The sequence below is a fragment of the Crinia signifera genome, chromosome 4 (assembly GCF_055691185.1).
Source record: "Crinia signifera chromosome 4, ASM5569118v1, whole genome shotgun sequence".
In the NCBI taxonomy this organism is placed as follows: Eukaryota; Metazoa; Chordata; class Amphibia; order Anura; family Myobatrachidae; genus Crinia; species Crinia signifera.
The window spans coordinates 324,011,363-324,037,255 of NC_139220.1; the positions used below are offsets into that span (position 1 = coordinate 324,011,363).

At 50.2% G+C, this 25,893-nt stretch overlaps 1 protein-coding gene across 2 annotated transcripts; it reads right to left on the reverse strand.

The window, feature by feature from the left end:
* Positions 1–523: 523 nt before the first annotated feature.
* On the reverse strand, positions 524–23,043 carry LOC146075978 (vitelline membrane outer layer protein 1-like). 2 transcript variants are annotated; one of them, XM_083185726.1, is made up of 3 exons: positions 22,728–23,043; positions 1,340–1,460; positions 524–982 (listed from the first exon to the last, which is right to left on the reverse strand). In XM_083185726.1, exons 1-3 carry the CDS (start codon positions 22,888–22,890, stop codon positions 688–690), a joined length of 579 nt encoding a protein of 192 aa, XP_083041852.1. In that variant the 5' UTR covers positions 22,891–23,043; the 3' UTR covers positions 524–687. The 2 variants fall into 2 exon arrangements, with proteins under 2 accessions (XP_083041852.1, XP_083041851.1); XM_083185725.1 differs by having other exon boundaries at positions 1,340–1,464; positions 22,732–23,035.
* Between the last annotated feature and the right edge of the window lie 2,850 nt (positions 23,044–25,893).

Sequence of the window (25,893 nt, forward strand, 5' to 3'; positions counted from 1 at the left end):
TTTACCATCCACCACCTATAAAGGAGGAGTAACTCTGGACTGTCTATATTCATGTTCCTTGTTTGTTTGTCTTGTATTGTCTAAAACCCACCCCAGTGTGTATACCGGTATTAGAATTTGGTTTTATTGAGCCCACCCCACCAACTGTTGTAAAATGCCCCCCATTGTAGATTTTTAGAACTTATATATACATATATTTTTTCCAAATAAAATGAATTTACTTTGAAATTACCAAAGAGTATATTGTATTTATTGGCACATGTGCATTGTGGCGCAGAGTACACCCCCTTGACCCACATGCAGAAATATGTTCCACCTAATGGGCAGAAGTATCACGGATGTGGCGTGACAGTGGCTGCATTTGACCACTTACTTAGGAGGCCATACGATTCTGCAACCAACCAGCATTTTTTGTATGTGGTCCCACTTTTTGTTACTGAAAAACCCTACTTTGAAATGTCACTAATGACCACAAATGTAATTACAAGAAGAATAATTAAGATTAATAATGCAACGTCCTTGACATGTTTCTTCGGGTGGTTTTTATTTGCGTATGGCATCATTTGTGTCCCTGTATAATTACATAAGAATGAATTCGACTTCCCACAGTAATTTATCCGCTGATCAATGTAACAATCACATTCACATAATGGCATTGCAATGTATGATCCCAACTCCGCATGATGACTATTTCTTACAGCAAATAAACTGCACATCATTAAGTGCCGTATCATCACCACTCCCTTGTGGTGGTTCCACCTTGGTCTTCATGCCACAAATCCCATGCATGCAGATCCCACTCCAACGTCCAAACTGTCCCCATTGTTGCCCGTTTCCAAACAGGACGTGGTAGTCGGAGCACAGGAACATGAAATTGTTGGCTGCGGTGTCATCCACCCCTTTTCTTGGTGGCTCCACCTGCATGCTGAAGCTCAGGAGATATCCTTCAGGACACCACAGGGTGGGACCCCACTCACCCCAGCTGTGAAGAAAAAAATTAATTAGATCCGCATATAAAATTGGAGTAATGTCATGTGTGGGGTCGAAACTTGATGAAGGTTGGCCAATGTAGATAGCATCTCTTTTAACTTTTTTCTATTTTTGAACCTCAGATATCTTTGGTTTGTATTTGCATGATATTAGCCCTCTGTTTGTATATGCAGTTGCTCAAACCTATAAGAGTGCATAGATATAGTTTATACTTAATAGGTAACAATTTATCATTTGAAAAAACTAGAGGAGAGGTTGGGGCCTACAGAAAGTGGTGCCCACCAGGAATTGGCCATGCCCACATCTCTCTCACCCAAAGACACTTAGGATAATGACACACATTACTTACGCTCCTTCTGCAGATTGAATAGTAAATTCCGCGTTGCTGTCCTTCTCGGTGTTGGTGCTGTTTAGGCAGTGTAGGCGGACGCCATTCAGGGCGGTATCATCTTCTACTTTCTGTTTTTTTTCTACCTAACAAAACACAAATATGTCCACATGAGAAAGTAAATGATGCCCCATGTAACGTTCTCCTCCATCATACAGAGTAATATTATAACCACGGGTGCCGGATGACGGCCCATGTAACGTTCTCCTCCATCATACAGAGTAATATTATAACCACGGTGCCGGATGACGGCCCATGTAACGTTCTCCTCCATCATACAGAGTAATATTATAACCACCGGTGCAGGATGACGGCCCATGTAACGTTCTCCTCCATCATACAGAGTAATATTATAACCTCGGTGCCGGATGACGGCCCATGTAACGTTCTCCTCCATCATACAGAGTAATATTATAACCACGGGTGCCGGATGACGGCCCATGTAACGTTCTCCTCCATCATACAGAGTAATATTATAACCACCGGTGCAGGATGACGGCCCATGTAACGTTCTCCTCCATCATACAGAGTAATATTATAACCACGGGTGCAGGATGACGCCCCATGTACCGTTCTCCTCCATCATACAGAGTGATATTATAACCACGGGTGCCGGATGACGGCCCATGTAACGTTCTCCTACATCATACAGAGTAATATTATAACCATGGGTGCCGGATGACGGCCCATGTAACGTTCTCCTCCACCATACAGAGTAATATTATAACCACGGGTGCCGGATGACGGCCCATGTAACGTTCTCCTCCACCATATAGAGTAATATTATAACCACGGGTGCCGGATGACGGCCCATGTAACGTTCTCCTCCATCATACAGAGTAATATTATAACCACGGGTGCCGGATGACGGCCCATGTAACGTTCTCCTCCACCATACAGAGTAATATTATAACCACGGGTGCCGGATGACGGCCCATGTAACGTTCTCCTCCATCATACACAGTAATTGTCACGGCCTGGACTGTCTGTGTTCCCGGCACTGACCTGGGTGCGCCAGTGGAGGGCGCAGGGAACTGGAAGCGAGGAGGCTTGAGATAGCTGGAGCTCATGCACGGAGACAGGAGGGAGATGAACTGCCGGGGACACAGGGGATTGGCTGAAACCTAAAGCGGAGGCGCGGGGTCTAAGCCGACAGTGGTATTCACCAGGGACCCCCGCAAGGGGATATGGACTTCGCTGCAACTGCCGACCAGGTCGCGGCCCTCTGCCCAGGTTCCCCTGTGGCTTTGGCGGGGTTGAAGCACAAGAGTCTTTTAACGGGGTACTTAAACCATCGATGGTGGTCGATGGCACTGAATGCTATACAGCAACACGGAGGGTACTTGAGAGATGAGTGATGCAGCCTGGAAGCCGAGGATGACACGGGGGTAACACAGAGGGACGCTGGAGATACTGGAGACACTTGGTGACACTGGGGCGGCTAGGGAGCCGATACCTGAGATCACTGGGGATCGCTGGAGCGGCTAGGGAGCCGGTACTTGAGATCACTGGGGATCGCTGGAGCGGCTAGGGAGCCGGTACTTGAGATCACTGAGGATCGCTGGAGCGGCCTGAGAGCCGAGGGGAGACGGGTAGGGAACCCACGGATAACCGGACACTGAGAGAGTAACCTGGGCTGCACGAGAAGACAGGATCACACGGCAGATGGAAACACGTGGAGACTTCTGGCAGGAGTGGAATAACCAGGACGCTGAGAGTAACACAGGTGACAGCGGACTCAGGAAACCGGACCTCTGAAGCACGTGGGGAGTCTTGACAGGAGCTTAACGCTGGAGAACTCACAGGTAAACTGACGAGTTGTTCAAGACAAGGAGGAGACTGTGAGCTGGGTTTTTATCCCTCCAGGTGATGAGGGAATCAGACGCAGGTGATGGAATTAGCCGCAGCAGCAGCACACAGACCAGGAAGTGAGTTGGAGCTTACCTGGATCATGTGACCCGCAGCTCGATCAGGGAATACACCTGGAGCTCACAGTGACGCAGGGACGACTTAGAAGCAAAAGACATCACGCCAGGGATTGCCGACTGTGCCGGCAGCCGACCTACGGAGGACACTACCCCAGCGTGCCGGTAAGGGGCGCATGCGAGCAGTGCGAGAACCGGGGTTCATGACAGTACCCCCCCCTTTAAGGGTGGGCACCGAACACCCTTTGGGCTTACTTGGATTGTCTTTATGAAAAGCTGCAATCAAACGGGGAGCATGCACATCTGCAGCATTGATCCAGCTTCTTTCTTCTGGGCCATAGCCCTTCCAATCGATGAGGTATTGGATGTTTCCATATCTTTTGCGAGAATCCACCACCTTATCGACCTCGAATTCAACTCCTCGATGGGTATAGACTCTGGGGAGCTCAGGAGTGGTACTTTGGAACCGGTTGAGGACGAGAGGTCGCAATAAGGATATGTGGAAGGAATTTGGGATCTTCAGGTATGGTGGTAACTTCAGCTTGTAAGCTACCGGGTTGATCCTTCGGATCACAGGGAATGGCCCAATGAATCGGGGGGCGAATTTCATGGACGGGACTCGTAGGCGAAGATTTCGAGTGGAGAGCCATACTTTGTCACCAAGTTTTAACTGAGGAACTGCTCTTCTTTTACGGTCAGCAAAGAATTTGTATCTTTTAGAGGCTTTCTTGAGAGAAACATGCACATTTTTCCAGATTTGTGAAAAATGTTTGAGTGTGGACGATGCGGCAGGCACTTCCAAGGCTGGTAAAGGCTCAAAGGTTGGTGGTCGAGGGTGTTGACCGTAAACTACGTAGAAAGGAGAGTAGCCAGTAGCAGAGTGGTATCTGAAGTTGTGGGCAAATTCAGCCCAAGGCAGTAGACTGACCCAGTTGTCTTGTGACGAGGAGGTATACAGACGGAGGAATGCTTCCAGATCTTGGTTAACTCTCTCTGTTTGCCCGTTAGACTGCGGGTGGTACGCTGTGGAAAAGTTCAATTTTACCTTCAGGGCAGAACAGAGAGCTCTCCAGAAGCGGGCTACAAATTGCACTCCACGATCGGAGACAATGTCTGCAGGGAGTCCATGAATTCGAAAGATGTGTTGAATGAAGATCTGGGCGAGCTTGGGAGCAGAGGGCAGGCCAGTCAATGGAATGAAATGTGCCATTTTGGAGAACCGGTCTACCACCACCCAGATGGTATTACATTCTTGAGACTTAGGGAGTTCAGAGATAAAGTCGATGGAAATGTGCGTCCAGGGACGCATGGGAGTGGGCAACGGAAGAAGAGAACCTGCAGGGGACTGACGATGGACTTTATGCTGGGCACAGGTAGGACATGAGGCCACGAAATCCTGGACATCTTTTTTCATGTGAGGCCACCAATATGACCGGCGAAGAATTTCCAGGGTTTTGTGAACGCCTGGGTGACCGGAGAAAGGCGAGGCGTGAGCCCACGATAAGACTTTGGGCTGGAGACCTGGTAGAACCAGCATCTTTCCTCGAGGTGGCACGGGTGACACATGGGTGGCGGCAAAGGCTGTAGGACTGATGATGGGATGCTGTTCTTGTAGCACTGTGTCATCTTCCATAGAGCGGGACAGTGCATCAGCTTTTGCATTCTGGGACCCAGGACGATAGAAAATTTTAAAACTGAATCGTGAGAAGAATAAGGACCAACGAGCTTGGCGGGAATTAAGACACTGGGCTGTCTGGACGTACAGTAAGTTCTTGTGATCTGTGAAGATGGACACGGGAAACTTGGCCCCTTCTAACAGATAACGCCATTCTTCCAGTGCAAGTTTAATTGCCAACAACTCTTGATCGCCAATGGAGTAGTTTTTCTCGGCAGGGAGGAATTTCCGGGAGAAAAACCCACAGGGGTGCTGTTTGCCATCGTCTGTAACTTGAGAGAGCACAGCACCAACACCCACATTCGAGGCGTCGACTTCCAAGAGGAAGGGTTTGTCTGTGTCTGGCTGCTTGAGAATGGGGGCAGATATGAAGGCTTGTTTTAGCAGGTGGAATGCGGACAAGGCTTCTTCGGACCAGACAGCTGGATTGGCACCTTTTTGGGTGAGAGCTGTGATAGGAGCGATGAGGGTGGAGAATCCTTTGACAAATTTTCTGTAGTAATTGGCAAAGCCAATAAAACGCTGGACTGCTTTGAGAGTGGTTGGTTGAGACCAACTGTTGATGGCTTCGAGTTTTGCGGGATCCATTCGCAACTCTGAGCCAGACACGATATATCCTAGGAAGGATATCTGGGGAACTTCGAATGTGCACTTGGAGAGTTTACCGTACAACTTATTGGCACGTAAACGGGACAGCACTTCTTTGACTTGAGAACGATGGGACTGGAGATCTGAAGAAAAAATTAGAATGTCGTCCAGGTAAACAACAAGATATTTATATAGAACATCTCTAAAAATTTCATTGACGAATTCTTGAAAGACGGCGGGTGCATTACTGAGACCGAAGGGCATCACTAGATACTCGTAATGCCCATCTCTAGTGTTGAAGGCAGTCTTCCATTCGTCGCCTTGGCGAATTCTGATCAGATTATACGCCCCTCTGAGGTCAAGCTTCGTAAAAATTTTCGCACCTTTGATGCGATCAAATAACTCAGTGATCAAGGGAAGAGGATAACTGTTCTTGATGGTTATCTCATTGAGACCTCTATAGTCTATGCATGGGCGTAACCCTCCATCTTTTTTTTTCACGAAAAAGAATCCTGCACCAGCAGGGGAAGTAGAGGGTCGGATGAAACCTTTCTGGAGATTTTCTTGGATATACTCAGACATCGCTTTGGTCTCAGGGATTGACAGAGGATAGGTACGCCCCTTAGGAGGGGACTTCCCAGGGAGGAGATCGATGGGACAATCCCACCGGCAGTGTGGAGGCAGAACATCAGCGGCTTGTTCACTGAATACATCACTGAATGCATGGTACACTGAGGGAAGACCCGGAAGGCTTTTGAATGCGGAGGATCGGACCGGAGTTACTTCAGTCAAGCAATGTTTCTGGCAGTATTCGCTCCATTCCACAATTTGGAGAGATCTCCAATCGATACGGGGGTTGTGGAGTTGTAGCCATGGTAGCCCTAACACAAGGTCATAAGAGGATTTAGGAATGACCAGGAAGTCCATACATTCTTGATGAAGTACACCTACATGGAATGAGACAGGAACTGTCCGATACACAATATCGCTTCCGGGGATTCTGCTTCCATCCACTGCTGTTAGGAAGTGAGGCTGGGAAAGAGGCAGAATTGGAATTTTACACTTCTTTACCAGCTCGGCTGAGATAAAGTTCCCTGCAGCCCCGGAGTCTGCCAGGGCTGAGACTTGCAGGGTACCCACAGGGGACACAAGGGCAACAGGTAGAATCAAGTCAGTGGTGGGAGGAGTTTTACTGAGACAACCTAACCTGACTCCCCCACTGCAGGTTAGGGCTTGGCGTTTCCCGGACGCTCGGGACAGGACCCAATGAAGTGACCGGGGGCGGCACAGTAAATACATAGTTTTTCTTTCTGCCTCCTGGACCGTTCTTCTGTGGATAACCTAGATCTACCTATTTGCATAGGTTCTTCTGTAGTGGTTGTCGCAGGACGGTGCTGAGGCGGAGACGGAACTCGGGGAACTACTTTCTTTAATTTTTCTAGACCTCGCTCCCTTAGGCGCAGGTCTATTTTGACACACAAGGAAATTAATTCTTCAAGCTGCTCAGGGAGATCTCGGGTGGCAAGTTCGTCTTTGATGCGTTCTGAGACGCCCAACCAGAAGGCGGCTGTTAGCGCCTCATTGTTCCATTTGAGCTCGGAGGCAAGCGTCTGGAATTGAACCACATATTGGCCCATGGAGCGAGAGCCCTGTTTGAGGCGGAGAATTTCTGTAGAGGCTGATGCAGGCCTTCCTGGCTCATCGAATATCCGTCGGAAGAGAGAGACGAATCTGTCATAGTCGGTGAGAATTGGATCAGATCTTTCCCAGAGGGGTGATATCCAATCTAGGGCAGAACCAGTGAGCAAGGAAACGATATATGCTATCTTGGTCCTGGCAGTCGGAAAGTTCTGTGGTAGAAGCTCAAATTGGATATCACATTGGTTTAAGAAGCCTCTACAGCCTTTGGGATTGCCATCATATTTATTAGGGGTAGGCAGCTGAAGACGGGGAATATACGTTGGGGCATGAGTGGCAGGCTGATTAGATACCGGTGACGGAGGTGGCCGGAGGGACTGCTGGAGGGAATCCAGACGAGTGGACACATCCTGGAGGTATGTAATCACCTGCTGCTGCGTCGCTTCCTGCATCTCTATACGCGAGGTGACATCTTGGAGAGCCGCTGGCCCCACACTATGGTCGCGTGCCGAGTCCATCGGTCTTGAACAATCTGTCACGGCCTGGACTGTCTGTGTTCCCGGCACTGACCTGGGTGCGCCAGTGGAGGGCGCAGGGAACTGGAAGCGAGGAGGCTTGAGATAGCTGGAGCTCATGCACGGAGACAGGAGGGAGATGAACTGCCGGGGACACAGGGGATTGGCTGAAACCTAAAGCGGAGGCGCGGGGTCTAAGCCGACAGTGGTATTCACCAGGGACCCCCGCAAGGGGATATGGACTTCGCTGCAACTGCCGACCAGGTCGCGGCCCTCTGCCCAGGTTCCCCTGTGGCTTTGGCGGGGTTGAAGCACAAGAGTCTTTTAACGGGGTACTTAAACCATCGATGGTGGTCGATGGCACTGAATGCTATACAGCAACACGGAGGGTACTTGAGAGATGAGTGATGCGGCCTGGAAGCCGAGGATGACACGGGGGTAACACAGAGGGACGCTGGAGATACTGGAGACACTTGGTGACACTGGGGCGGCTAGGGAGCCGATACCTGAGATCACTGGGGATCGCTGGAGCGGCTAGGGAGCCGGTACTTGAGATCACTGGGGATCGCTGGAGCGGCTAGGGAGCCGGTACTTGAGATCACTGAGGATCGCTGGAGCGGCCTGAGAGCCGAGGGGAGACGGGTAGGGAACCCACGGATAACCGGACACTGAGAGAGTAACCTGGGCTGCACGAGAAGACAGGATCACACGGCAGATGGAAACACGTGGAGACTTCTGGCAGGAGTGGAATAACCAGGACGCTGAGAGTAACACAGGTGACAGCGGACTCAGGAAACCGGACCTCTGGAGCACGTGGGGAGTCTTGACAGGAGCTTAACGCTGGAGAACTCACAGGTAAACTGACGAGTTGTTCAAGACAAGGAGGAGACTGTGAGCTGGGTTTTTATCCCTCCAGGTGATGAGGGAATCAGACGCAGGTGATGGGATCAGCCGCAGCAGCAGCACACAGACCAGGAAGTGAGTTGGAGCTTACCTGGATCATGTGACCCGCAGCTCGATCAGGGAATACACCTGGAGCTCACAGTGACGCAGGGACGACTTAGAAGCAAAAGACATCACGCCAGGGATTGCCGACTGTGCCGGCAGCCGACCTACGGAGGACACTACCCCAGCGTGCCGGTAAGGGGCGCATGCGAGCAGTGCGAGAACCGGGGTTCATGACAGTAATATTATAACCATGGGTGCCGGATGACGGCCCATGTAACGTTCTCCTCCATCATACACAGTAACATTATAACCACGGGTGCCGGATGACGGCCCATGTAACGTTCTCCTCCATCATACAGAGTAATATTATAACCACGGGTGCCGGATGACGCCCCATGTAACGTTCTCCTCCATCATACACAGTAACATTATAACCACGGGTGCTGGACGATGCCCATGTAACGTTCTCCTCCATCATACAGAGTAATATTATAACCACGGGTGCCGGATGACGGCCCATGTAACGTTCTCCTCCATCATACAGAGTAATATTATAACCACGGGTGCCGGATGACGGCCCATGTAACGTTCTCCTCCATCATACAGAGTAATATTATAACCACGGGTGCCGGATGACGGCTCATGTAACGTTCTCCTCCATCATACAGAGTGATATTATAACCACGGTTGCCGGATGACGGCCCATGTAACGTTCTCCACCATACAGAGTAATATTATAACCACGGGTGCCGGATGACGGCCCATGTAACGTTCTCCTCCATCATACAGAGTAATATTATAACCCCGGGTGCCGGATGACGGCCCATGTAACGTTCTCCTCCACCATACAGAGTAATATTATAACCACGGGTGCCGGATGACGGCCCATGTAACGTTCTCCTCCATCATACAGAGTAATATTATAACCAAGGGTGCCGGATGACGCCCCATGTAACGTTCTCCTCCATCATACAGAGTAATATTATAACTACGGGTGCCGGATGACGGCCCATGTAACGTTCTCCGCCATCATACAGAGTAATATTATAATCACGGGTGCCGAATGACGGCCCATGTAACGTTCTCCTCCATAATACAGAGTAATGTTATAACCATGGTGCCGGATGACGCCCCATGTAACGTTCTCCTCCATCATACACAGTAATATTATAACCACAGGTGCCGGATGACACCCCATGTAACGTTCTCCTCCATCATACAGAGTAATATTATAACCACGGGCGCCAGGTGACGCCCCATGTAACGTTCTCCTCCATCATACAGAGTGATATTATAACCACTGGTGCCGGATGACGGCCCATGTAACGTTCTCCTCCATCATACAGAGTAATATTATAACCACGGGTGCCGGATGACGGCCCATGTAACGTTCTCCTCCATCATACAGAGTAATATTATAACCACGTGGGCCGGATGACGGCCCATGTAACGTTCTCCTCCATCATACAGAGTAATATTATAACCACGGGTGCCGGATGACGGCCCATGTAACGTTCTCCTCCATCATACAGAGTAATATTATAACCACGGGTGCCGGATGATGCCCCATGTAACGTTTTCCTCCATCATACAGAGTAATATTATAACCACAGGTGCCGGATGACGCCCCATGTAACGTTCTCCTCCATCATACAGAGTAATATTATAACTACGGGTGCCGGATTACGGCCCATGTAACGTTCTCCTCCATCATACAGAGTAATATTATAACCACGGGTGCCGGATGACGGCCCATGTAACGTTCTCCTCCATCATACAGAGTAATATTATAACCACGGGGGCCGGATGACGGCCCATGTAACGTTCTCCTCCATCATACAGAGTGATATTATAACCACGGTACCGGATGATGCCCCATGTAACGTTCTCCGCCATCATACAGAGTAATATTATAATCACGGGTGCCGAATGACGGCCCATGTAACGTTCTCCTCCATAATACAGAGTAATGTTATAACCATGGTGCCGGATGACGCCCCATGTAACGTTCTCCTCCATCATACACAGTAATATTATAACCACAGGTGCCGGATGACACCCCATGTAACGTTCTCCTCCATCATACAGAGTAATATTATAACCACGGGCGCCGGATGACGCCCCATGTAACGTTCTACTCCATCATACAGAGTAATATTATAACCACGGGTGCCGAATGACGGCCCATGTAACGTTCTCCTCCATCATACAGAGTAATATTATAATCACGGGTGCCAGATGACGGCCCATGTAACGTTCTCCTCTATCATACAGAGTAATATTATAACCACGGGTGCCGGATGACGGCCCATGTAACGTTCTCCTCCACCATACAGAGTAATATTATAACCACGGGTGCCGGATGACGGCCCATGTAACGTTTTCCTACATCATACAGAGTAATATTATAACCACGGGTGCCGGATGACGGCCCATGTAACGTTCTCCTACATCATACAGACTAATATTATAACCACGGGTGCCGGATGACGGCCCATGTAACGTTCTCCTCCATCATACAGAGTAATATTATAACCACGGGTGCTGGATGACGGCCCATGTAACGTTCTCCTCCATCATACAGAGTAATATTATAACCACGGGTGCCGGATGACGGCCCATGTAACGTTCTCCTCCATCATACAGAGTAATATTATAACTACGGGTGCCGGATGACGGCCCATGTAACGTTCTCCTCCATCATACAGAGTAATATTATAACCACGGGTGCCGGATGACGGTCCATGTAACGTTCTCCTCCATCATACAGAGTAATATTATAACCACAGGTGCCGGATGACTCCCCATGTAACGTTCTCCTCCATCATACAGAGTAATATTATAACCACGGGTGCCGGATGACGCCCCATGTAACGTTCTACTCCATCATACAGAGTAATATTATAACCACGGGTGCCGGATGACGGCCCATGTAACGTTCTACTCCATCATACAGAGTAATATTATAACCACGGGTGCCGGATGACGGCCCATGTAACGCTCTCCTCCACCATACAGAGTAATATTATAACTACGGGTGCCGGATGACGGCCCATGTAACGTTCTCCTCTATCATACAGAGTAATATTATAACCACGGGTGCCGGATGACGGCCCATGTAACGTTCTCCTCCATCATACAGAGTAATATTATAACTACGGGTGCCGGATGACGGCCCATGTAACGTTCTCCTCTATCATACAGAGTAATATTATAACCACGGGTGCCGGATGACGGCCCATGTAACGTTCTCCTCCATCATACAGAGTAATATTATAACCAAGGGTGCCGGATGACGCCCCATGTAACGTTCTCCCCACCATACAGAGTAATATTATAACCACAGGTGCCAGATGACGGCCCATGTAACGTTCTCCTCCATCATACAGAGTAATACTATAACCACGGGCGCCAGATGACGGCCCATGTAACGTTCTCCTCCATCATACAGAGTAATATTATAACCACAGGTGCCGGATGACGGCCCATGTAACGTTCTCCTCCATCATACAGAGTAATATTATAACCCCGGGTGCCGGATGACGGCCCATGTAACGTTCTCCTTCATCATACACAGTAATATTATAACCACGGGTGCCGGATGACGGCCCATGTTACGCTCTCCTCCATCATACAGAGTAATATTATAACCACGGGTGCCGGGTGACGCCCCATGTAACGTTCTCCTCCATCATACAGAGTAATATTATAACCACGGGTGCCGGATGACGGCCCATGTAACGTTCTCCTCCATCATACAGAGTGATATTATAACCACGGGTGCCGGATGACGCCCCATGTAACGTTCTCCTCCATCATACACAGTAATATTATAACCACGGGTGCCGGATGACGGCCCATGTAACGCTCTCCTCCATCATACAGAGTAATATTATAACCACGGGTGCCGGGTGACGCCCCATGTAACGTTCTCCTCCATCATACAGAGTAATATTATAACCACGGGTGCCGGATGACGGCCCATGTAACGTTCTCCTCCATCATACACAGTAATACTATAACCACGGTGCCGGATGACGGCCCATGTAACGTTCTCCTCCATCATACAGAGTAATATTATAACCACGGGTGCCGGATGACGGCCCATGTAACGTTCTCCTCCACCATACACAGTAATACTATAACCACGGTGCCGGATGACGGCCCATGTAACGTTCTCCTCCATCATACACAGTAATATTATAACCACGGGTGCCGGATGACAGCCCATGTAACGTTCTCCTCCATCATACAGAGTAATATTATAACCACAGGTGCCGGATGATGCCCATGTAATGTTCTCCTCCATCATACAGAGTAAAAATATAACCACGGGTGCCGGATGACGGCCCATGTAACGTTCTCCTCCATCATACAGAGTAATATTATAACCACAGGTGCCGGATGACGGCCCATGTAACGTTCTCCTCCACCATACAGAGTAATATTATAACCACGGTGCCGCATGACCCCCCATGTAACGTTCTCCTCCATCATACAGAGTAATATTATAACCACGGGTGCCGGATGACGCCCCATGTAACGTTCTCCTCCATCATACAGAGTAATATTATAACCACGGGTGCCGGATGACGCCCCATGTAACGTTCTCCTCCATCATACAGAGTAATAATATAACCACGGGTGCCGCATGACCCCCCATGTAACGTTCTCCTCCATCATACACAGTAATATTATAACCACGGGTGCCGGATGATGCCCCATGTAACGTTCTCCTCCACCATACACAGTAATATTATAACCACGGGTGCCGGATGACGGCCCATGTAACGTTCTCCTCCATCATACAGAGTAATATTATAACCACGGGTGCCGGATGACGCCCCATGTAACGTTCTCCTCCATCATACAGAGTAATAATATAACCACGGGTGCCGGATGATGCCCCATGTAACGTTCTCCTCCATCATACAGAGTAATATTATAACCACGGGTGCCGGATGACGGCCCATGTAACGTCTCCTCCACCATACAGAGTAATATTATAACCACGGGTGCCGGATGACGGCCCATGTAACGTTCTCCTCCATCATACACAGTAATATTATAACCACGGGTGCCGCATGACCCCCCATGTAACGTTCTCCTCCATCATACAGAGTAATATTATAACCACGGGTGCCGGATGACGGCCCATGTAACGTTCTCCTCCATCATACAGAGTAATATTATAACCACGGGTGCCGAATGACGGCCCATGTAACGTTCTCCTCCATCATACAGAGTGATATTATAACCACGGGTGCCGGATGACGCCCCATGTAACGTTCTCCTCCATCATACAGAGTAATATTATAACCACGGGTGCCGGATGACGGCCCATGTAACGTTCTCCTCCATCATACAGAGTAATATTATAACCACAGGTGCCGGATGACGCCCCATGTAACGTTCTCCTCCATCATACAGAGTAATATTATAACCACAGGTGCCGGATGACGGCCTTGTAACGTTCTCCTCCATCATACAGAGTAATATTATAACCACGGGTGCCGGATGACGGCCCATGTAACGTTCTCCTCCATCATACAGAGTAATATTATAACCACGGGTGCCGGATGACGGCCCATGTAACGGTCTCCTCCATCATACACAGTGATATTATAACCACGGGTGCCGGATGACGGCCCATGTAACGTTCTCCTCCTTCATACACAGTAATATTATAACCACGGGTGCCGGATGACGGCCCATGTAACGTTCTCCTCCACCATACACAGTAATACTATAACCACGGGTGCCGGATGACGCCCCATGTAACGTTCTCCTCCATCATACAGAGTAATATTATAACCACAGGTGCCGGATGACGCCCCATGTAACGTTCTCCTCCATCATACAGAGTAATATTATAACCACAGGAGCCGGATGACGGCCCATGTAACGTTCTCCTCCACCATACACAGTAATACTATAACCACGGGTGCCGGATGACGGCCCATGTAACGTTCTCCTCCATCATACAGAGTAATAATATAACCACGGGTGCCGGATGACGGCCCATGTAACGTTCTCCTCCATCATACACAGTAATATTATAACCATGGGTGCCGGATGACGGCCCATGTAACGCTCTCCTCCATCATACAGAGTAATATTATAACCACGGGTGCCGGATGACCGCCCATGTAACATTCTCCTCCATTATACAGAGTAATATTATAACCACATGTGCCGGATGACGGCCCATGTAACGTTCTACTCCATCATACAGAGTAATATTATAACCACGGGTGCCGGATGACGCCCCATGTAACGTTCTCCTCCACCATACAGAGTAATATTATAACCCCGGGTGCCGGATGACGGCCCATGTAACGTTCTCCTCCATCATACAGAGTAATATTATAACCACAGGTGCCGGATGACGCCCCATGTAACGTTCTCCTCCATCATACAGAGTAATATTATAACCACAGGTGCCGGATGACGGCCCATGTAACGTTCTCCTCCACCATACAGAGTAATATTATAACCACGGGTGCCGGATGACACCCCATGTAACGTTCTCCACCATACAGAGTAATATTATAACCCCGGGTGACGGATGACGGCCCATGTAACGTTCTCCTCCACCATACAGAGTATTATTATAACCACAGGTGCCGGATGACGGCCCATGTAACGTTCTCCTCCATCATACAGAGTAATATTATAACCACAGGTGCCGGCCCATGTAACGTTCTCCTCCATCATACAGAGTAATATTATAACCACAGGTGCCGGATGACGGCCCATGTAACGTTCTCCACCATACAGAGTGATATTATAACCACAGGTGCCGGATGATGCCCATGTAACGTTCTCCTCCATCATACAGAGTAATATTATAACCACGGGTGCCGGATGACGGCCCATGTAACGTTCTCCTCCATCATACAGAGTAATATTATAACCACGGGTGCCGGATGACGGCCCATGTAACGTTCTCCTCCATCATACAGAGTAATATTATAACCACGGGTGCCGGATGACGGCCCATGTAACGTTCTCCTCCATCATACAGAGTAATATTATAACCACGGGTGCCGGATGACGGCCCATGTAACGTTCTCCTCCATCATACAGAGTAATATTATAACCACGGGTGCCGGACGATGCCCATGTAACGGTCTCCTCCATCATACAGAGTAATATTATAACCACGGGTGACGGATGACGCCCCATGTAACGTTCTCCTCCATCATACAGAGTAATATTATAACCACGGGTGCCGCATGACCCCCCATGTAACGTTCTCCTCCATCATACAGAGTAATATTATAACCACGGGTGCCGGATGACGGCCCATGTAACGTTCTCCTCCATCATGCAGAGTAATATTATAACCACGGGTGCCGGATGACGGCCCATGTAACGTTCTCCTCCATCATACACAGTAATATTATATCCACGGGTGCCGGATTACGGCACGGGAGTTGTGATTCCGACGACGGTATACTGACATCGGAGTCCCGACTGTTCAAATGCCCCACAGTCGGGATCCTGACTGCCAGTGGGAGTAGGGGAGGTGTGAGGGTGTACCAGTGGGAGTAGTACAGGTGGGAGTAGGGGAGGTGTGAGGGTGTACCAGTGGGAGTAGTACAGGTGGGAGTAGGGGAGGGGTGAGGGTGTACCAGTGTGAGTAGTACAGGTGAGAGTAGGGGAGGTGTGAGGATGTACCAGTGTGAGTAGTACAGGTGGGAGTAGGGGAGGTGTGAGGGTGTACCAGTGGGAGTAGTACAGGTGGGAGTAGGGGAGGTGTGAGGGTGTACCAGTGGGAGTAGTACAGGTGGGAGTAGGGGAGGGGTGAGGGTGTACCAGTGTGAGTAGTACAGGTGGGAGTAGGGGAGGTGTGAGGGTGTACCAGTGTGAGTAGTACAGGTGGGAGTAGGGGAGGTGTGAGGGTGTACCAGTGTGAGTAGTACAGGTAGGAGTAGGGGAGGTGTGAGGGTGTACCAGTGTGAGTAGTACAGGTGAGAGTAGGGGAGGTGTGAGGATGTACCAGTGTGAGTAATACAGGTGGGAGTAGGGGAGGGGTGAGGGTGTACCAGTGTGAGTAGTACAGGTGGGAGTAGGGGAGTTGTGGGGGTGTACCAGTGTGAGAAGGGGAGGTGTGAGGGTGTACCATTGTGAGTAGTACAGGTGGGAGTTGGGCCGGTGTGAGGGTGTACCAGTGTGAGCAGTACAGGTGGGAGTAGGGGAGGTGTGAGGGTGTACCAGTGTGAGTAGTACAGGTGTGAGGGTGTACCAGTGTGAGTAGTACAGGAAGAAGTAGGGGAGGTGTGAGGGTGTACCAGTGTCAGTAGTACAGGTGGGAGTAGGGGAGGTGTGAGGCTGTACCAGTGTGAGTAGTACAGGTAGGAGTAGGGGAGGTGTGAGGGTGTACCAGTGTGAGTAGTACAGGTGGGAGTAGAGGAGGTGTGAGGGTGTACCAGTGTGAGTAGTACAGGTGGGAGTAGGAGAGGTGTGAGGATGTACCAGTGTGAGTAGTACAGGTGTGAGGGTGTACCAGTGTGAGTAGTACAGGAAGAAGTAGGGGAGGTGTGAGGGTGTATTAGTGTCAGTAGTACAGGTGGGAGTAGGGGAGGTGTGAGGGTGTACCAGTGTGAGTAGTACAGGTAGGAGTAGGGGAGGTGTGAGGGTGTACCAGTGTGAGTAGTACAGGTGAAGTAGGGGAGGTGTGAGGGTGTACCAGTGTGAGTAGTACAGGTGGTAGTAGGGGAGGTGTGAGGGTGTACCAGTGTGAGTAGTACAGGTGGGAGTAGGGGAGGTGTGAGGGTGTACCAGTGTGAGCAGTACAGGTGGGAGTAGGGGAGGTGTGAGGGTGTACCAGTGTGAGTAGTACAGGTGGGAGTAGGGGAGGTGTGAGGGTGTACCAGTGTGAGTAGTACAGGTGGGAGTAGGGGAGGTGTGAGGGTGTACCAGTGTGAGTAGTACAGTAAGAAGTAGGGGAGGTGTGAGGGTGTACCAGTGTGAGTAGTACAGGTAGGAGTAGGGGAGGTGTGAGGGTGTACCAGTGTGAGTAGTACAGGTGAAGTAGAGGAGGTGTGAGGGTGTACCCGTGTGAGTAGTACAGGTGGTAGTAGGGGAGGTGTGAGGGTGTACCAGTGTGAGTAGTACAGGTGGAAGTAGGGGAGGTGTGAGGGTGTACCAGTGTGAGTAGTACAGGTGAAGTAGGGGAGGTGTGAGGGTGTACCAGTGTGAGTAGTACAGGTGAAGTAGGGGAGGTGTGAGGGTATACCAGTGCGAGTAGTACAGGTGGGAGATGGGGAGGTGCAGAGCCGGCCCTAGCCTAAATGACGCCCTAGGCACGATTTTGGCTGGTGCCCCCTAGCACCACCACTAGTTCCGTCTCTGACCCTGCTCCCCTTTCCCAGCACCATCAACCCTCATCATAGCAGTCATCATTTTGGTGCTCCTACCTGCAATATTTTAAATAGAAACAGTGCACACATTTGGTGCGCAGCCCAAACAGGGGTGTGTTCTTGCTGGGAAGGGGCATGGCCACACAATTTTATCCCCAATTCAAATTATGCTACACAGTAGTGCAACTTTATTCACATTATATCATGCGATGGTGTCCCTTATTCACGTTACATCACACTGTAGTACCACTTTACCTTATATACATTACTCACATTATACCCTTAGAAAAAAATCCTGAGAAAATATTGTATTTTAACCACCTCCATGACCACACTGCAACCCAGCACAAAGCAGTGTGTGCTGGGCAGAGGAGAAGAGCTGCAGCTGCTGCTGTCACTCAAGGGGAGGGGGCCCGGGGCCCCCACTGGGCCCTCCCATCAGACTTTGGCCTGGGTAATTTGTACCCCCTACCCCTTTCTCTCGGCACCCCTAATAATACCACACAGTAATGCCCCTTACATATGACATACATTATTAATGTGCTTATAACCATAATGCCCCTTACACATTATGCCGAACACTATTGCACAACCAACCCACCCGCAGACAGCTCTCGCACAGCCGCTAACACTGTGACCTCTGCCTCTGCTTGGATATAGATGTTTCCTCATACATCTTGCCTCAATAGGCCATGCAGCTCCTGGCCAGTTCTGCTAACGTTTTTGCTGAAAATTCGTCTTCTTTTCATTGTTATGACGAGCACACACAAGGAGCTTCCGATGATTAAAATGATATGCGGCATGCCTATATTTTGTGTGAGACTGTGGGTGTACCTGCATACGGAATGCTATGTTACAGTGATTTCCATGAATGCACTATTTCATATGCAGATACAGCCTCAATCACACACATAATATAGGCATGCTGCATATCATTTTAATCAGCAGAAGCTGCTGATGCCCCTAGGCATACCAAATGCCCTAGGCAATTGCCTAGTTTGCCTATGCCTAAGGCCGGCCCTGGGGAGGTGTGAGGGTGTACCAGTGTGAGTAGTACAGGTGGGAGTACAGGAGCTGTAAGTGTGTACCAGTGTGAGTAGTACAGGTGGGAGTAGGGGAGGTGTGAGGGTGTACCAGTGTGAGTAGTACAGGTGGGAGTAGGGTAGGTGTGAGGGTGTACCAGTGTGAGTAGTACAGGTGGGAGTAGGGGAGGTGTGAGGGTGTACCAGTGTGAGTAGTACAGGTGGGAGTAGGGCAGGTGTGGGGGTGTACCAGTGTGAGTAGTACAGGTGGGAGTAGGGGAGGTGTGAGGCTGTACCAGTGTGAGTAGTACAGGTGGGAGTAGGGGAGGTGTGAGGGTGTACCAGTGTGAGTAGTACAGATGGGAGTAGGGGAGGTGTGAGGCTGTACCAGTGTGAGTAGTACAGGTGGGAGTAGGGGAGGTGTGAGGGTGTACCAGTGTGAGTAGTACAGGTGGGAGTAGGGGAGGTGTGAGGGTGTACCAGTGTGAGTAGTACAGGTGGGAGTAGGGGAGGTGTGAGGGTGTACCAGTGTGAGTAGTACAGGTGGGAATAGGGGAGGTGTGAGGGTGTACCAGTGTGAGTAGTACAGGTGTCAGTAGGGGAGGTGTGAGGGTGCACCAGTGTGAGTAGTACAGGTGGGAGTAGGGGAGGTGTGAGGGTGTACCAGTGTGAGTAGTACAGATAGGAGTAGGGGAGGTGTGAGGGTGTACCAGTGTGAGTAGTACAGGTGGGAGTAGGGGAGGTGTGAGGGTGTACCAGTGTGAGTAGTACAGGTGGGAGTAGGGGAGGTGTGAGGGTGTACCAGTGTGAGTAGGACAGGTGGGAGTAGGGGAGGTGTGAGGGTGTACCAGTGTGGGTAGTACAGGTGGGAGTAGGGGAGGTGTGAGGGTGTACCAGTGTGAGTAGTACAGATAGGAGTAGGGGAGGTGTGAGGGTGTACCAGTGTGAGTAGTACAGGTGGGAGTAGGGGAGGTGTGAGGGTGTACCAGTGTGAGTAGTACAGATAGGAGTAGGGGAGGTGTGACGGTGTACCAGTGTGAGTAGTACAGGTGGGAATAGGGGAGGTGTGAGGGTGTACCAGTGTGAGTAGTACAGGTGTCAGTAGGGGAGGTGTGAGGGTGTACCAGTGTGAGTAGTACAGGTGGGAGTAGGGGAGGTGTGAGGCTGTACCAGTGTGAGTAGTACAGATAGGAGTAGGGGAGGTGTGAGGGTGTACCAGTGTGAGTAGTACAGGTGGGAGTAGGGGAGGTGTGAGGGTGTACCAGTGTGAGTAGTACAGGTGGGAGTAGGGGAGGTGTGAGGCAGGGCCGTCTTAACATTAGTAAGGGCCCCTGGGCAACCTAGTTCACTGGACCCCCCCCCCCCCCCAAATTAGTTTGCCCAGGAGCCCACAGTCACCTCCCCAACCCTCACCTCTCTGGCTCCGTGCGGCAGCCAGTCAGCTTCCGGGGTAATGCCCCTTACACATAATTCCCCTCGTAGTGCGCCTTAAACATTGCCCATATTACTGCCCCTTACAGAATTCCCATACTGATTCCATATAAGAGGAGAGACCTCATTGCCACGTCCCTCTATCCCCACCACAAACACCCTGTCCCCCAACATACACCCCATAACCCTCTATCCCCACCACAAACACCCTGTTCCATCCACAGACCCCCTATAAAGCTTTACTCACATATACACCCTAGTCCCCCTGTTTGTGCCACATTCACTCCCTATTCCTCTACACCACTCCCAATTACACACCCTACTCTTTCACTGTCCCCAACATACCCATACCATCCAACACCAGGGTGGTGAGTCTGGACCTCTTTTAGGTTTGTTATACTGGAGCTCGAGCATGGTCCCCCTTCTGATGGCCACAACTTACCAGCACATTGGGAGCCGGGTGGGCGGGATGATGATGTTAGCTGCGGCGGCTGTGATGGCTGTCACGAGAGGGGAGCAGTGCCGCGGATCGCCCTTGCGCGCGACATCTGACAGTGGGGACCCCCCCAGCTGTCCGCTGCCCAGGCGCTCCCAGTCCCCGCTGTAACAGTGCACTAGTGTGTGCTGCTGCGCCTGCTATTTAAGATTCACATATCCCGCTGGACCGCGCTAGCCAATAGGCGCTCACCGTCCAGCAGCCACCAGTTGATTGGCTGCTGGACCGCAAGCGCCTATTGGCTGGCGGTCCAGAGGGAGACGTGAATTTTAAATAGCATCACGTGTCCCGCACACAGCGAGCCGCGGTGGGAGCTAGCGGGGGAGATGGAGCGGGCGAGCTGGCGGTGCTGGGACGGCTCCGGTGCCAGGATAGCTTCCATCGCCCGGAGCTGGTGCTCCACCGGCACCGCCCTCGCTACGCCTCTGACGCCACCGCCCTGATCCCCCTGCCCGGATCCCACAGCGAGGGTGAGCGGATTCCCGGACCCCGGCCACCATCGTGCCCAATGGGAAAGACGGTGTGAGTAGTACAGGTGGAAGTAGTACAGGTGGGAGTAGGGGAGGTGTGAGGGTGTACCAGTGTGAGTAGTACAGGTGGGAGTAGGGGAGGTGTAAGGGTGTACCAGTGTGAGTAGTACAGATAGGAGTAGGGGAGGTGTGAGGGTGTACCAGTGTGAGTGGCACAGGTGGGAGTAGGGGAGGTGTAAGGGTGTACCAGTGTGAGTAGTACAGATAGGAGTAGGGGAGGTGTGAGGGTGTACCAGTGTGAGTGGCACAGGTGGGAGTAGGGCAGGTGTGGGGGTGTACTAGTGTATATGAAATGTATAATCGGTACTTGTTTGCTAGCACGGCCACAATCGCGGGCATCGCGGGTAATTTTTAGTGGTCTGCGATGCGAGCGACGCCCATTGAAATGCATTGAAAAAGTCAAAATCACGTCGGTCGCATCGCATGCGGCCAAAAAAAGCATAAGATGGTACCGACGCGATGCCCGCGATATCCCATAGGGAACAATGTAAAATGCCTCAATTTACCAAAATCAACATAGGGAACAATGTTAAATGGGCCAGAGAGCCCAAAAAAACCCCCATACCAGTGAAATGGCCCCCCAAAACTATTTAACGCCACCCCACGATCAACGTGAACCCGAAGCGTGGCGAGCGCAGCAAGCCCCGCGAGGGGACGCGGATACCTATGAAGCCCGCGAAGGGACGCGTTTACCTGTGAAGGTATCCGCGTCCCCTCGCCACGCTTCGGGCTCGGTGGCTCGCTGCGATCGCCACACTAATCTGTTCTCAACTCCACGCCGGCGTGAATAGTGGGGGTATGAAAAGGTCGGAGGACGCGTACCGCCGCCCCTCGCAGGCTCGCTGCACTCACCACGCTTCGGGTTCACTTGATCGTGGGGTGGCGTTAACTATTTTTGGGGGGCCATTTCACTGGTCAGGGGGGTTTTTTGGGCTCTCTGGCCCATTTAACATTGTTCCCTATGTTGATTTTGGTAAATTGAGGCATTTTACATTGTTCCCTATGGGAAATCGCGGGCATCGCGTCGGTCGCATCGCATGTGATTTTTTAGCCCGCATGCGATGCGACCGACGCGATTTTTTTACCTGCGATGCCCCAGATCAAGATCGGTGTGGCCGTGCTAGGAAACAAGTACCGTATCATCCATAGTTTTGACATTAATACGTTTACACAGTTCTTATATAAATTCCACTAGAAATTCCGTTTTTTTCACTCACCTTTACAGAGAACCCCTTCGCATGATATCCGCAGGGACACCACTCCACTGTCCCCCATTCTCCCCAGGGCCCTCCATTGTGGACACTGATTTTGCTATGTTCTCCATGTGCTACGGTGAAGAGAGAGAGTAGAAGGATTGGGAAGATGATGGGAGACATGTTCTGCAGGAGAGGTTTACCTGGAGCTGACACTGGTGCAGGGTACTGAGCGACTCTCCTGTACACCAGGACCAGGGAGACTATGATACATTCACTGCAGGCTGCAGAAATTCTTTTAATTATTCAAATTCAGCCAAAAGGCAAACATGGACCATTCCCCCAGCATTACCTTCTGCCAGGAACCTCACAACGCCGGGGGAGAAATCCACAACTCATTTATTGCAAACTCAGCGGTCACGTCAGGTGAACCTGGCACAGTTCTATGCTGATACTGACATTTAGAGGGGAATATGGAGCACAGGGCTTGGAGCTGTTCCAGACAGAACAACCCACTTTGCTTGTGGATACACCAGATTCCAGGAGGAACGCCGCTTTGGACGTTCTCTCCAACATTGGCGCGATCCATAATGGCGTTCCTGGGTCTTATACGGGACAGTTCAGGAGTCCAGCAGTGATTCAATCCTGGGACAGGATGCTATGGGGTGATTCAGGTTGGCTCAGTAAGCACTGAAATTCGCTGCTTAACAAGTGCCGATCCGCCGCCCACCGGGCAAGCGAATGCCAGCCCTCCCCCCATCACTGTGCGACTATCTGTACCAGCATGCGAATGGAAGTGTATACTGATGCATTTATTCACATGCGAGCGTACAGATGAAACATAGTGTACAAACATAGCGTGGCGAGCATACAGGCTTCCATACGTCTGCATTGGCATGAGGACACGCAGCATTTTTTCTGGGAGCTCCCACCAGTGCCAGATGATGGTTAGTGGTCACTTCCCAATGACCGCCCTCTGTTGAGTTGAGTTTCAATAGAGTTGATTTTAAGCCCACAGGGAAAAGTGGCTGCAGCTGGGGGCGGCTGAATTGGCCTAATTTATTACCGTATGCTAATATGATATTGGTAGGGATAAGGGGAGGGTCTGTGCTTCTGCAAGCGGAAACCAGTGCCGCCCGCTCGGACACCGTAGCATTAGATTTAAAGGTCATACTTATTTATTATTTGGTGTGACCATTCTTCGTAAAAGGGACGGCAATAAGGCGCCATGTGATGTCCAGCACTAGTCACATAACATGGCGGTGACTTAAAAGCCCCAACTACTAAATATGGTGATGACTGAGACTTCCCATCCGACTAAAACATAACCTGACACTGGGACAGTCTCACCACCCCTTGGGCTAGATTCTCTAAGCTTCAAAAGTGATAAAATGGAGAGTGATAAAAAGCCAGCCAATCAGCTCCTACCTGACATGTTACAGGCTGTGTTTGAAAAATGTCAGGCAGGAGCTGATTGGTTGGTTGTTTATCACTCTGCATTTTATCTAGAGATGTGCGGCGGCCACTTTTTCGGGTTTTGGTTTTGGTTTTGGATCTGGATCTCCCTTCGTGTTTTGGATCTGGATTAGTTTTGGCAAAACCACCCTTGTGGGTTTTGGTTTTGGATCTGGATTTTTATGAAAAAATGCTAAAAATGGCTAAAATAACAGAATTTGGGCCTGTTTTTGCCCCTGAAGTATTATTAACCTCAATAACATTAGTTTCCACTCATTTCTAGTCAATTTTGATCACTTCACAGCTTACAAAATTGTTTTCATTTTCTGTAGTTGGGCCAAAAGGGTATACCGAGGTAGCTGGATGACTGAGCTAAGCGACAGCAGTCGACATCACATACATGTGGACCTTACACTTCCAACCTGGCAGAGCGGCACTGCAGGGGCAGACAGAGTGGCAGTTTAATAAACTATCCCAAAAAAAGAGAAATGCTCCAAACAGCAAATACAAAGAGGTATCGGCCTTGTCATGACTGGTGGTAGCAGCTTCAGCACTCCCACTATTTCCTCCTCCATCATCCTCCAAAAAATGTGTTTTTATTTTATTTATTACTTTTATTTATTTTTCTTACTTTACACTGGACACAGCCTGTCACACTGGACACAGTACCTTGGACACTGGACACTGCCCCTGGACACAGCCCCTGGACACTGGACACAGCCTGTCACCCTGGACACAGCCCCTGGACAATGGACACAGCCTCTGGACACAGCTCCTGTACACTGGACACAGCCCCTGGACAATGGACACAGCCGTCACACTGGACACAGCCTCTGGACACCGCCCCTGGACACAGCTCCTGTACACTGGACAATGGATATATGTCACGCTGGACACTGGATATATGCCGTCACACAATGGTTAGATGTCACACTGGCCACTGGATATATGTCGTCACACTGGACACAGGATATATGTCGTCACACTGGACTCAGGATATATGTCGTCACACTGGACACTGGATATATGTCGTCACAGTGGACACAGGATATATGTCGTCACACTGGACACAGGATATATGTCGTCACACTGGACACTGGATATATGTCGTCACACTGGACACTGGATATATGTCGTCACACTGGACACAGGATATATGTCGTCACACTGGACACTGGATATATGTCGTCACACTGGACACTGGATATATGTCGTCACACTGGACACTGGATATATGTCGTCACACTGGACAATGGATATATGTCACGCTGGACACAGGATATATGTCGTCACACTGGACACTGGATATATGTCGTCACACTGGACACTGGATATATGTCGTCACACTGGACACTGGATATATGTCGTCACACTGGACACTGGATATATTTCGTCACACTGGACACTGGATATATTTCGTCACACTGGACACAGGATAGATGTCGTCACACTGGACACAGGATAGATGTCGTCACACTGGACACAGGATAGATGTCGTCACACTGGCCACTGGATATATTTTGTCACACTGGACACAGGATATATGTCGTCACACTGGACACAGGATATATGTCGTCACACTGGACACAGGATATATGTCGTCACACTGGACACAGGATATATGTCGTCACACTGGACACAGGATATATGTCGTCACAGTGGACACAGGATATATGTCGTCACACTGGACAATGGATATATGTCACGCTGGACACAGGATATATGCCGGCA

Excerpts from the sequence above, each read along its gene's own strand:
- LOC146075978 (XM_083185726.1), bottom strand. The coding sequence starts at position 22,890 with ATGTCTCCCATCATCTTCCCAATCCTTCTACTCTCTCTCTTCACCGTA. Across the intron at positions 1,461-22,727 it reads GGGGTTCTCTGTAAAGGTGA|AAAAAAAACAGAAAGTAGAA; the intron begins GTGAAAAAAACG and ends TTTGTTAGGTAG. Across the intron at positions 983-1,339 it reads ATTCAATCTGCAGAAGGAGC|CTGGGGTGAGTGGGGTCCCA; the intron begins GTAAGTAATGTG and ends TTTTCTTCACAG.